The 12,921-nt window shown below is 45.7% G+C and overlaps 1 protein-coding gene across 2 annotated transcripts in view; it reads left to right on the forward strand.

Moving 5' to 3' along the window:
• Window positions 1–3,007: 3,007 nt before the first annotated feature.
• The window catches only part of TRIM55 (tripartite motif containing 55), a 37,779-nt gene continuing 27,865 nt past the window's right edge, over window positions 3,008–12,921 (forward strand). For both annotated transcript variants that reach the window (XM_010082320.1, XM_010082319.1), the window contains exons 1-4: window positions 3,008–3,293; window positions 3,700–3,872; window positions 10,616–10,781; window positions 12,473–12,568. In XM_010082320.1, coding sequence (XP_010080622.1) covers window positions 3,105–3,293; window positions 3,700–3,872; window positions 10,616–10,781; window positions 12,473–12,568 — 624 coding nt within the window. In that variant the 5' untranslated portion in view covers window positions 3,008–3,104. The remainder of the gene's footprint in view (window positions 3,294–3,699; window positions 3,873–10,615; window positions 10,782–12,472; window positions 12,569–12,921) is intronic.

Below are 12,921 nucleotides of genomic sequence, written 5' to 3' on the forward strand. Positions count from 1 at the left end.
TAAGTCATGTGGGAATTATCCTCCAGCAAAAATACACTTTGTCTCTTTGTTTTCCAGCCACGCAAGAGAGCCATAGGGCAGATTTTCTGTGACTGACACACGAGAGCTTCACACAGCTGGTACAAGATAAGAGGTTGAAGAAGGGGATTATGTGAATGTAAAACCCAGGGATGGCATTATGGCATTGAAATCTGAACCTGGACATCACTCAACCTCTCTTTCCTCTTCCAAATTCCTCTTCTAAACCCACTGCTTTACAGCCAGCCTTCCAGGCTCTGCTGGCCATCAGTCTGCAGCCTGCAAGCTGTTATTCAGCTGCAAAAATAGATGAGCTAGAAGCGATGACAGTAAAAGTGAGCATATCTCTAGGAACTAGTGTCCAGGTTGTTTCAGCAAAGCTAGGCAATGTTCCTGGGCAAGCAATACCAAAAAAATATTATTAAAAATTGATATTTTCTTCCTGGTGACGGCTGGCAGACATTCAGAGTTTCTGTCCAGGAGTGAGGTTAAAGCAGGTCCTCTTGTCCTTTGTTTGTCCCTTGAGAAACTTGGCTTGCTGGCTCTCTGGAGATGGACAGCTCTGCTGGTGGTCTTGCTTGTGGGTGTGGAAAGGGAGGAAAAGGGGGGTGATGGGGCTGCCAGAGAGAGACTGACAGAAAGCTTTTCAGCTAGGGCCTGGATACAGAAGGTGGGTTTATCTTTGTTTGGCAGCTCCTTTTTGCAGTTGTGCTGTTTATTATCTGTTCCATGTTAGCGTGATTCAGCACACGGTAAGGGGAAAACCAGCAGCAGACTGTCCCTCACCTTGCTGCCATCAGATGCCCTCTGCAGATGCATCAAGTCTCATGCTCAGCATGTTAACAGAAGGCTTCTGTGGGCTACCACAGGTAAGTCTAAATTCACCAGAATTATATCCCAGAGGCACACTACACCCTGAAAGGTGCCTTGGTTCATTGCCCAAACTGCTGGCACAGCAGCATGATCCCCCAGTTTTCTCCATGCCATGAACAACCCCTTCCTTCTTCACCATATGCAGGTGTTTCTGTGCACTGACATTTCTAACCTTCAGCTTTTTCTCCCAGAATTTCTCCATTTCTGTCTGTGCAGCGAGGAGGAAGTTTCTGCCTCACTGGGCAAGGACAGCTTTCCTCATCTAATTCAAAGCCCCTTATTAAAGCAGGTTTTCAGGTGCAAGGAGCAGCTGAGTCACGAGTTAGGAGTGTAGGAATGAGGCATTCAGATTCCTCCAGATGCGAAAGTCACCTCTGACCCAGCCGGGAAGGGGAGGGAGAAGAGAAATATCTTCTCCCTGCTGCCAGGAAAGGTTCCCCGCCGCTGCGGCCAAAGCCCCAGCTGTCCACAGCTCAGCTGCCGGAGCAGCTTCTCCCTCTGAGCTCTGGGCTCTCGTCTGCACCAGGCAGTCAAAGCGAAGGTGTGATTTCGAATGGGTTTAACTGAGCTTTCACAAATTTCCTGTGAATGCAAGACTTCAGAAAAACCTATTTGTTTTTATGTGACTGCTGACAAATATGTATGTTTATGTAGGGGACATTCCAGCTCGGTGGGCTGCAGATGGGTGCAGGATTTCACCCGACACTTAAAAAGTATGCAAGTCATTGAAAATAGTCAATAATACACTGAATTTCATGTGATTCATTGCCATTGCATGCAGGGAATAATATTCATTTTAATATGGAAGTTAATGAAAACCTTCATGTTTATATTTCCCTGAAGTGCAGTTTCCAGACTGGTATTGCATATGGATAAAGGGCCCTGCTTTGGGGTCAGGGTCTGCCCCTGGATATGTAGGCAACTCGCTCAGCCGCTCTGTAGTGTATTTCAGATGTAAGCACTACACAGCCATGAAGAAATATAAACATGTGAGCTTTCTACAAGACACTTAATGGCAAATGTACTGTAGTTATTAAAAGAGAAAACAATATTCTGATTACATGTACAGTATAGTGGCGAAGTGATTTCATACAGTACATGTGAGGACTTTGGCTTAAACTTGGGGGTGAGATATTTATTGCTTGTACAGTTGTGTGATAAATTATTGTCAAGTAGGAGCACAGATGGCTTTCCTTTAAGATCAGGCATCACATGCCACAAATTATCTGGGAAATTGTCATTTTAAAAATAACTTTGGAACAAGTGCCAAGCTGAGAGGGATATCAGTGTCTAATAAACAGATATAAACACAGCAGTGTCCAAAACTAAAATATATTTGAATTAAACTATGCAGAGAGGGAGCATATACAATTAGCACCTATTCTCTAGCAATACAAATGAAAGCTTTTTGCACTGTATTTCTTCTGTCTCTTTCTCATCAGGAAATTCAAATAATGTTTTTGGTGCACATTTAAGCTGCTGTGGAGTTAACAGCTGGAATAGTCATGTTAGATTCTTATGTTACAGCTCCTAAAAGAAAAAAAAAATCATACCGGAAGCAAGTTAAGCACAGTTATAGGTAGGCATTTTTTTTAACTGGTTTTCAGGGTGGTGACATGTTTACATCCTGAAGTGTCTAAGCTCTGGCACAGCCATCGCTCCTATTATCTTCTCCAGCAATTGCGAGTGCTTCACACCTTGAAGAGGCAATATCCTAAAGCCTGTCGAAACACAACAGCAAAATTACGTCCTGCATCTCACAGTCACAGCTGCTTGCTCAGAACAGAGTATTTATTGTGCTGCAGTGTGTGGCTGGCCAGACCAGGGCAGCCCTGCACTCTCTGCGGCTGTGCAGAGATAAGGGGGGGAGCGGATTGCATTTGCTTATCGCTCACCCTCCTCCTCCTCCTCGAGGGGTGAAGGCCACCATGTGTGAGTGAGGAGAGCCAGGGCCCCACCAGCCACCTCCCCATCCCCCCGTAGCCGTCACCTGTCCCAGCCTGTCCTCCTCTCACGCGCTTATATGGGCAAGGCAGGATGGCATCTCGTGACGCCGTGCTGCTAAAAACAGCCCCGGCTCCCTTCAGCCCCTCGTTTAAACAATGTCCTCTGGCCAGAGCGACCCAGAGAGCTTCTGATCGCAGCACAGCCTTGGACTTATTTCAAGGGAAATTAACCCGGAAAGCCCTCCGCGAGGCCGTGATCCTGAGCGTATGCCCCTGGAAAAGCTAGGGATGAGCACCTCCCTGAACTACAAGTCCTTCTCCAAAGAACAGCAAACCATGGATAACCTGGAGAAACAGCTGATTTGCCCCATCTGCTTGGAGATGTTCACCAAGCCCGTGGTCATCCTGCCCTGCCAGCACAACCTCTGTCGGAAATGCGCCAGCGACATTTTCCAGGTAGGTTTCTTCCCACAGAAAGGTCTGCTTCCCTAGCAGCGCTGGCTGGAATGAATGGGAAAACAGAGTTTTCACATGTTTCGGTTTATTGCTTTTAGCAGTAGGCAAGACGGGTCGGGGGCTGTGATTTAAAGCAGAATTTGAGTGTCCCTGGAGCCCAGGGCTGAGCTCGCAGCAGATTAAAGTGCCACCTGTCAGCTGTGGGGACATGGCCACACGGAACTGGTTCCCCACCTGGCAGTTGCCAGGTGCTTTCCTGGGGGTGGCCTGTTGGAGCTACCCTCTCCTTGGGCATACCGACAAACGGCTTCCTACAAGTGTGGTTTTGCCCCCATGTTTTTGAAAGAGGTTTTCACGGTTTTGCACGGCCTTACTCACCTCTCCCTGTGCTGCTTGGCAAGAGCAGGCCTCCAACCCCTACCTGCCGACCAGGGGAGGCACAACCATGGCGTCGGGAGGCCGTTTTCGCTGTCCCTCCTGCAGGCACGAGGTGGTCCTTGACCGGCACGGTGTCTACGGGTTGCAGAGGAACCTTCTGGTGGAGAACATCATCGACATCTACAAGCAGGAGTCCACAAGGTAACGAGTGAGTGTGTGCCCTTCAGAGGAAGTTTGCCACAAAAGCAGACGTGACTTAGGAGACAGGTGGCCTTTGGTCTTTCCATTTGGCACACGTGAAGTTGATTTAGTTGTTTTCCCTCTTGGAAGTGCTGAAAGGGATCATGCTGCCGTGCATGCCTGTCTGTTTGCTGTGCAATGAAGTCAGCTCTCACTGAGCACGGAAAACCATAGCCGAATAGATGCTGAATTTCCCTGCTTCCACTTACGGCAGAGGATTGCGCCATGATAATTCACATGAGTAACACTTAACTGGGCAAGCAAAGCCCTCTAGGACAGCATGGCTACTCACATGAATGAGGGAAAAGTAGCTAGGTTCACATCATTTATTTTAAAAACAGTTGAGGTGAATCTTATTTGTCTTTAACCTGTGTGTTCTCATGCTAAAGAGGGGAAAGAAATTTCAAATCTTGTTAGAAAATCCTGAGAGGCAGACAGTGCAAACAAGGAAAAAACTGAATTTCACACAGAAGATACCCTGTATCATAATGTCATATCAAAACTAAAAAAAAAAAATCTCCATTCCTGTCAGCTTGGGATGTGAACTCACAAAATCAAGTCTTATTTAGGACTCCACAAAAAAGAAGGAATAGCCAGAAGTAATATGTATCAGTGCTGCATGGCTCTGGACAAGAATCAGGACCCCAGGGCAGAGGAACGGGTTAATCCTAAAAAGTAAGATTACTCCTGAGTGTTAATTGCCCTCATTGGATGTGTAATGGTCCAGCAATAGAAAAATGTTGCTTTCTCATCTCTCTTGCCCTGGGATGGACTGGGTGCATTGTACCACCTTGGAGAACTTAGTATGGAGGAAGCTAAGCCTGGTCCAAGGCTGCCAAGCAAACAGCTCTCACCCAGGGGTTGTCACCAGCGTACATCTGCAGGGCCGGTTTTGTACGGCAATGTTTTTTGTACACCTGAAGGAAGGTGTACTCCTGGCTGTGCTCCCTGGTAGTCTTCCCATCACACCCCAACAAAGACCTTGGTTTTGTAAGGACAATGAGGCAGCATCACTGAAGCAGGTGAACGCAACAATCAGAGCCCTCTGCCTCGGGTTGCTGAGGGCACTTCCACCCTCTTCCTGCAGAGGAGGACAGTCACCAGCAGAGAGGACGTTTCGGAGCCCAGTGGTGGCTTTGGCTGTTCTCAGCTGTTTGAATTCCTTCAGGGACTGTTGTAGATGTAGTTGGAGCTCCAAAGCATTGGAGAGCATGAAGTTGGCTTAAAATTGTCCTTTCTGCTGCCCATTGCTCTCAGTGCCAAGAGAGGGTCAGTTACCCTTGTGTGTGTCATTGATACCCAAATATTATTTTAGTCAGGAAAATCTCGGAGGAAATGAATCAGCAAAGCTACAGTGGTGGACTTTGCTTCTGACCAAATAAGCCAGAGATGTGTGGCCTCATGTCTTTCTTGGTTTTGTTTTTTTTTTTTTTTTCAGCTCACAGTTGTATTAACTTTAAAAAATAAAGAAATGCAGCTCCTTTTCCTGAGTAGCTCATGGGCAATTGGAAAAAATTTCAGTTAAACTGAAATGTAAGAGATTTAGTAGATTTTTTTTTTAAATTCCACAGAATTAAAACACAACATGATGAATAAAAGGGGGGAACAGAAAAAATATATAAACATATATTTGCTTAAATATTTGTCCAAAAGGTTCATTTATTTAGTCTGTTAAGGCGCTTATTTAACCTTCATGTATGTCCTTAGGATGAAAGTTATCATCAGGGTTACATAGCAGCAGCAATGCATAGCAGTATTATCTAAACTATTTGGCACTTTCTAGGCCTCAGCTGCTTATCTCCCCCTCCTAATGTTCCTCAGGCTCCCATGAGAGTGTGAGCAAGATCTGCCACGGCTTTACCCCATGCTTTCCCACTGAAACCAAAAAGTCAAGGGAAATCAAGTCTTCTCCCCTTCTTCCTTTTGTCCTCTTCCAAACTGAGGGCTGGGGTCTGGCAGAGGTACACAGGAGGAAGAGTATGATGTCACCTTTGCCTCCATGTTTCTTCCCAAGACAACCCTTCAAGCTGGCAGCACCTGTGATTTCCAGACAGGACCCTCTTCCCCTCAGGGTCCTTCTGTGGGTGTAATTCCCCGTAACTATGTGTGCCGGAATGATGCCAGCCCCCAGCTGCATTTCACATGAATTTAGGAGAGTGAGGGGAATTAAACTGGGGAGAAAGCTTTGTCTCCTGCTTAGGCAAAAATAATTTATTACCATTTTTTTTTTTTAAATTTGAGCTTCTACTTCAATTAAGGAATTGGGTTTTTTTTAAATAAAAGCTGGGACAGGAGCTGGGCTATGGGGTTGGGAGGGTCTGCACAAGCCCTCACATGCAGCCCTTCCTATTACTAAAAATCACGTCATATGGTCTTTTATCACATTGCTCCTCAAATTCCAGCGAATGGCAGCGTAACCTGTTGCCCAATTTAGAATCTATTAACAATGCAAGGAAAGAAGTCTTCAGACAGAACGTGGCTCCTGCAGAGCTTTAAAGGAGGGCAAAGGACTGAACGCAGTGGAAACAGAGTTGGCTAGTTGGCTAAAATATTAAACCAATGTCTGAGAGTCTTTAGGCTACTGACTACCTGAAAAATCTGAGGAACATCAGGGTGCCTGCTGCCACCAGGAAAGGGTAGCAACAGGAGGCTGTAACTTCTCACAAGCTCTGGCAGCCTGTAACAACCTTGACCAGCTATTCCTGATCAAAAGGTGCTTTGGACGTTGTTTCCAGCTGGATCCTGATCAGGGAGGAGGGTCAAGTGCTCTTCCTCCCTTGCACCTACCAGGGAGAGCCCTAGTTCCCTGCTGTCCCTGCAGCCCTGAGCGCGGATGGCTCAGTGCGTGCAGCAGCGTGCACGGCAGGGACCAGGCGCTGTGCTGAGAGCAGCGTGCAGGGGCTCTGCAATGGTGGTGACTGCAGGACAGCGCAGCCAGCACTACCAGGAACAGCTGTCCCTGACACCTCAGAGGCCTTAGCCAGAGTTCCCAAGGGAGGACATGGCTTTCCAGGATGGGCTGCAGGGTTGCCTGGGGATCTCACATAGGGTGGGCCAGGGAGATGGGCTCCCTGCCCACAGCCCACCAAGCAAGGGAGCTGCAGGAGGAACCCTGCAGATGGCAGAAAAAAGAGATAAGGAGAGAGACCACCTGGATCTTCTTCAACTCCTCATGGAGACAAAGCCCCAAGCTCACCTGTGCCAACTGTTTTCTTGGGTCAGGCATTCACAATAGTACCAATGTAATGGAGCTGCGGGAATTCCTGTGTCTATCATACAAACTTTTTAGTTCTTCTCATTTTTTAAGCCCTATTTCTATCCTGGGTATTGATGGGCTTTTCACCGCTTTTGGGAGAGTTCATCATTGTGAACTTTCAAAGACCACCTCTTCCAAGCTCAAGAATGACCCATTTCCATATACAGGAACTGAAACAATGGTGGCAGGTGACCTGCACTGATTGAGAAGGAGCTCCTGATATAAAAGTAATATTTAAAAAGAAGGGTAAAAACGGTGGATAGGTGACTCCGGAATATTTTGAGGCACTGTCCAAGCATGTACAGATGGAGTTAGGAAAGCCAAAGCCCACTTGGAACTGAATCTGGCGAGAGACATGAAGACTAACAGGAGCTTCTACAGGCAGCACAAGGGAAGATTAGGGAAAGTGTGGGTCCACTGCTAAATGGGGCAGGGGCTCCTGTGACAAAGGACATGAAAAAGGCCTAGGTACCCACTACCTTCTTCACCTAGGTCTTTATTGGTAAGATCAGCCTTCAGTAATCCCAGGCCCCTGAGACCAGCAGGAAAGTCCAGACAAAGGAAGACTTACCCTCAGTGGAGGGGGAGCAGGGTAGGGAGCATTAAAAAGAACCAGATATCCTGATGGGAGGCATGCATGAGTGGTGAGGGAGCTAGCAGATGTCATTGTAAGGTCACTCTGTGCTTGGTCAGTGGAAAAGTGTTTCCCGACATTTAGAGGGAATACTCCTGTGTTTCAGTTTGTGTCCATTGCCTCTGGTACTGTCACTGGGCACTACTGCAAAGAGCCTGGCTCTGTCTTTGTTACACCCTCCTTTCAGGTATATAGATACCTGAAGGTATTGATAAGATCAAGGTCACTGTTAAGATCCCCCTGAACCTCCTCTTATTCAGGCTGAAAGTCCCAGTTCTCTCAGCCTTTCCTCACAGGTGAGATGCTCTAGACCCTTAATCATCTTCAGGGCCCTTTGTTGGAATCTCTCTGGTATGTCCACATCTCTCATGTACTGGTGAGCCCAGAACTGGACCCAATACTCCAGGTATGGCCTCCCCAGTGCTGAGGATCCTCCTCTCCATAAAATATGCACAACACTCTGCACATTAAGGTCTAAATCTGATTTTAATGGAAAAGAATAAGTCTATAGCAGTCAAACACAAGCTTAGCATCTCAAAGAGCAGAGTCAGAGAAGAAGAGCACAAAGCTATTAGGCCATTTGAGCTACCTGACACTTCTTTGGTCACAAGCACGTTTATAATGAAGCTTTTCTTCTACTAAAGCCACGCTGTAATTTTTCTACTGGCTGCTCTCTAAACTTTTGTTTCAGGAGCAGCCATCATTTTAAACATAGGGGTTGTGTGTTAGCTTTTTCTATACCTAGAGGATCTCCTTTGAAAACAGGGAATGTTCTGCCAAAAATCTCTACTTTTGCAAAGCCTAGGGAGGAGACTGTAGATCTGTTTACTTGTAGTCTTCTGTCACTGTCTTAAGGGCCCCACTAGTTCAGGGAGTTCTGCCAGGTTTCTTCAAGCTCATTGCGGCACCTTTGAAGGTTGGCTACTTTTGGCTGAACTTGCTTGACACCATCGCCTTTTTGCCCTGTGCAATGTGTCTGACATGCTAGTGGCACCATTCCAGTGTCAAATAACATTCTAGTAATTTCTGGTTCTGATCTTGCAAATATTTGCAGGAGGAGGAGCTATTTCAGGTTTAATTAATCACTTTGAAATTCATTGTCTGTTATTGCCCTCGTATGCAGGCCTTCCCACTGGTGCACTAGAGCACGAATATATTAGGGGCTGTCTGCAGTCACTTGCAAACAACGTAAAGCATTCCTTATAGTGGAGACACACATCTTTTGACTAGCATTGAAACGATGCTAGATTTGATACACTGAGTGTCTTATATAAATGTATGCTGTAAATTTGACTGAAGTAATACAGGCTTCCTTCAGAAGTGTCCATCTTGGTTTATTCTGGTATACTATGTTATACTGCAGATTACAGATTTTCCTTATGAACCCTCTAAATTCCAGTGCCCTCCTGAGATTAAAAGATATGAATATATGAGACATTTCCTTTGCTGCTTAATCTTTTTTTAAATGTGTCTAATTGACCACATTGCATTCCCTTCAGAAGAAAAAAACCTGCATTTTGTCATTAAAAAATAAATGTCAAGTCCATTCTATCAAACTGTATGGAAAAATTTAATTGTAATAGAACCTAAAATAATGATCTTTCCATAAATTTTTAAATTTTTAATAGAATTACTGTAGCCTCCTTTCTACAGAGCTCTGCAGAATGGCTTTTAAAAAATTGTTGCCATTTAATTGCATCAAATGACATGGTTTTGGAAATATTTTCTATCTTATGATGGAAAGAGATTTCTATTTTGCCATCTCTCTACTTGCTACTGGTCGTAGCCATAGTTCTCCTTCCAAATGGTAGCAAAAGGGGATAATGGCTTATATTGGAAAGATTTAACATTGCCACAGTAGGAGTGGCAACCTTTGGAGGCTTGAACCCACGGGCACGCTCCCTGCATTGGTCTACTAACTCTGTGGTGTGGTACCACACCCTCACACACTCACGTGCTTGTCGCAGACATGCTCAGAGTGCTAAGCCTGAAGCGTGGGCTCGGAAAGGCAGCAGCCTGCCACGTGGACTGGACCAGAGCTTTCACTTACACCGGGAATGTCAGTTAAGTGTCTCATTTAAAGGAAGCAACAACTAAATTAGGAACGCTTCTTGCGTGACCTGTGCCCTTGGCAGCTGGTACAATTGAGTAGCTGCTGTTAAAGCATTCAACACTGGACAAGATAGACGCGTGCCACCCAGCTAAAGGTAATTTTTGTGAGACCTTATTTTGGTTGCTGGCTTACTGTCAAGGCCATAAGGACCCAGTTCTGTTTGATGTTGGTGGTCCTGATCTGACCGTCACAAAGCTTGTCAGCAGAGACACAGAGTTAAGGGCGTGAAGGTCCACCAATACCTGTTGCTCTCACTTCAAGTTAGCCCCCTGAATAAGGGCTTTGCTGCATTGAGGCGAAGTGCCCAACATTTTGTGTGATGAGTTCTAAAGGAATTACATATGTTTCATGTTTCAGACAGATGTTGGATAACACCCTAATTAAAGTACATGAGTAGTCTGAGGTCAGTCTTAGTGAGGTTGTTTACATTTTTAAATATGAACAAGGATTCAGTCACCCTCCCAGGTGGAATCCCCGTATGAAGTCATGCTGCTGTATTGTCATCACTGTTGTGTCAGGACAGTAAGCTATACTGCTGTTTATTTAGTCATGCTGTGTGGCAGGTTTGAGTCTACTCTGCGTGTTCAGGTCAGTCTTGGACACTGCTATACATATGTACCCTATTTTCTGCTGATACCTTAAATGTTGGTGCTCATGAGTTTCTGATTACAAATTTGTTTTAAACCCGTTTCCTTTTGCAGACCCGAAAGGAAGTGTGACCAGCCAATGTGTGAAGAGCATGAAGATGAGAGAATTAATATCTATTGTTTGAACTGTGAAATGCCCACCTGCTCCCTGTGCAAAGTCTTTGGTGCCCACAAAGACTGTCAAGTTGCTCCTCTCACAAATGTTTACCAGCAACAGAAGGTAAATATCTTTTTGTATTTCATAATCCTCCCAGCGGCTGACAGGACTGTCGACAGGAAAGTATTCCCATGGGTTTCCTGCAAGTTTCCAAAGGGGCCTGGGGTTGCCTTTGCCATTCCTGTGTGTGAGTGAAAGTGTCACACTAATTTGTAGGAACTGTTTAGAAACACAGCAAAATAGATTTATAAGAAATCACATGGAAAGGTATTGCATTGTTCCAATTTTCATTGGTATAGTGAGTAAACATTTTAGACAGCTATTTGATGTGAAGCTGAAGATCTCTCTTTTGGGGTTCCTAATATTTTTTTTTTTTTAAGTGTTTTTAGATCAAGTGGGATTTCCAACACATGAACTGGAAAGAGAACAGACCATTACAAATCAAATAGTTATCTATCAGGCACTTTTGCCTTTAGGCATCCCATTTTTAAGAAAAATTAAGTGAAAAACCTCCTTCTGCAAGTGAATGCAGGAATATTCAATAACTGGCAGCACAGGATGTACCTAACATCCTCTGCCCTTGCTGTCACCAGTAAAAGACTTGTTTATTTTTAATACAGTATTAATTTAAAACCTGACTCACTGGGTTATCCTCCTGAGATAAACAGCTCATTTTTCTGGAGGGCCCCTGTGGGGCAAGCAATCAGACAGGCCAAGTTTGCAATTCCAGCCTTCAACTTTGTCACATAGATGCTTGTGTGTGGAAACTACAAATGAGAAGGCACTTTAGGAAAGTAGTTACAAACATCCTTTTCAGACAAAAAGGGAGGGGAAAGGAGGAGAAGTTTCTTGGACCAAATACATGTCTCTGATCACTCCCTTTGAGTGGAGATTTGCAAGCAGCAGTGTCCCTCACAGAGTGCCTGCAGAAAGGGGCTGCTTAAGACTGGAGGTGTAACCCTGAGGCAGCAGGATGCATGCTTCAAAGGATTCTTTACAAAGCTGTGGAGGCCACAGACATGGTTGCCTCTGTCACTACAGCAGTGTGCCAAGGGCCCCTTGTCCTCCCCCCCCCAGCACCCTCACCAAATTCCCTAGGGACTCCTTCTCTGTGTCTCCTCTTCTAAGGACAGCCCACAGTCATCTGCCTCACCACACTTAGGCCATTCCCTTTTTCCACTCATGTGGCTCAGCCTGCACCTTTTCCTCTGCCTTTTCTCCCTTCTCCTGCTCACCACAGCCCCAACCCCACTACCCTTGTGCCAGGGGCTCTGTAGCACCCTCGTCCATCCAGGTCCATGGGCCACCTCTTCTCTCCAGAGCCGAGAAATACAGTCATCAGGGAAATACTACAGTGGTGAGGCTAGAGGCAGACACTTAAAAAAAGTCCCTCCAGAGAAAAAGACTTTTCTCTCAACAAACCCAAAGGGAATATTTTGGGGCTGCTGAAACATAGTGCTTCAGACAAAAACACCAGAAGAGCCTCCCAGAACAAAGTGCTTCCTCCTTTCCAAAGCTTCATGGAGAAATGAAAAGTTTCAGAATGTCAATGTTTTCACCGTGTTTTGGGAGAGGAAACAAATGTCAAAGTACTAATGGGTAACTCGTGGGCAGGTAAAGCTCCAACTTTCCTCTCTTCTGGTGGAAAGAAGAACTAATACCCTGGTACAGCTCATTCGTCATCTGTTAGATGTGCCACCCTGAAGTGGGATGGTGTCTAACTTCCTCCCACTTGCTCTCCCCTTACTGCCTAGTCCGAGCTGAGCGACGGCATCGCGGTCCTGGTGGGGAGCAATGACAGAGTGCAAGGGATAGTCACACAGTTGGAGGAGACCTGCAAGAATGTTGAGGTAGGTGCCACCCCTCTAAATTCAGATATCTCAGTGTGAAGTTGCATCTTTTAAACTGATGGTAACAACCATTCTTTAACAGACCTCACTTTGCACTCCCACATCATTTTGCACATTACCTGAGGCTTTGTGCAGTATCAGCCGTACTGCCTCTACCAAAGGATGAGTCCTGTTTGGCAGCCTGCCTCTGACATTGACCATGTGGTTGAGGACAAAGAGTAAGGCTAATCCACATCAGCACATCTTGCTCATCACGCTTAGTGGCATAGGATATCGCTGAAGTTAAAAGGACATCCAACAAAATGCCGTCAACTCCCAGCAGTTCATTTCACATCTAAGATCAGGTGCTAAAG

Source organism: Pterocles gutturalis, unplaced genomic scaffold (assembly GCF_000699245.1).
Source record: "Pterocles gutturalis isolate BGI_N339 unplaced genomic scaffold, ASM69924v1 scaffold25004, whole genome shotgun sequence".
Classification (NCBI taxonomy): domain Eukaryota; kingdom Metazoa; phylum Chordata; class Aves; order Pterocliformes; family Pteroclidae; genus Pterocles; species Pterocles gutturalis.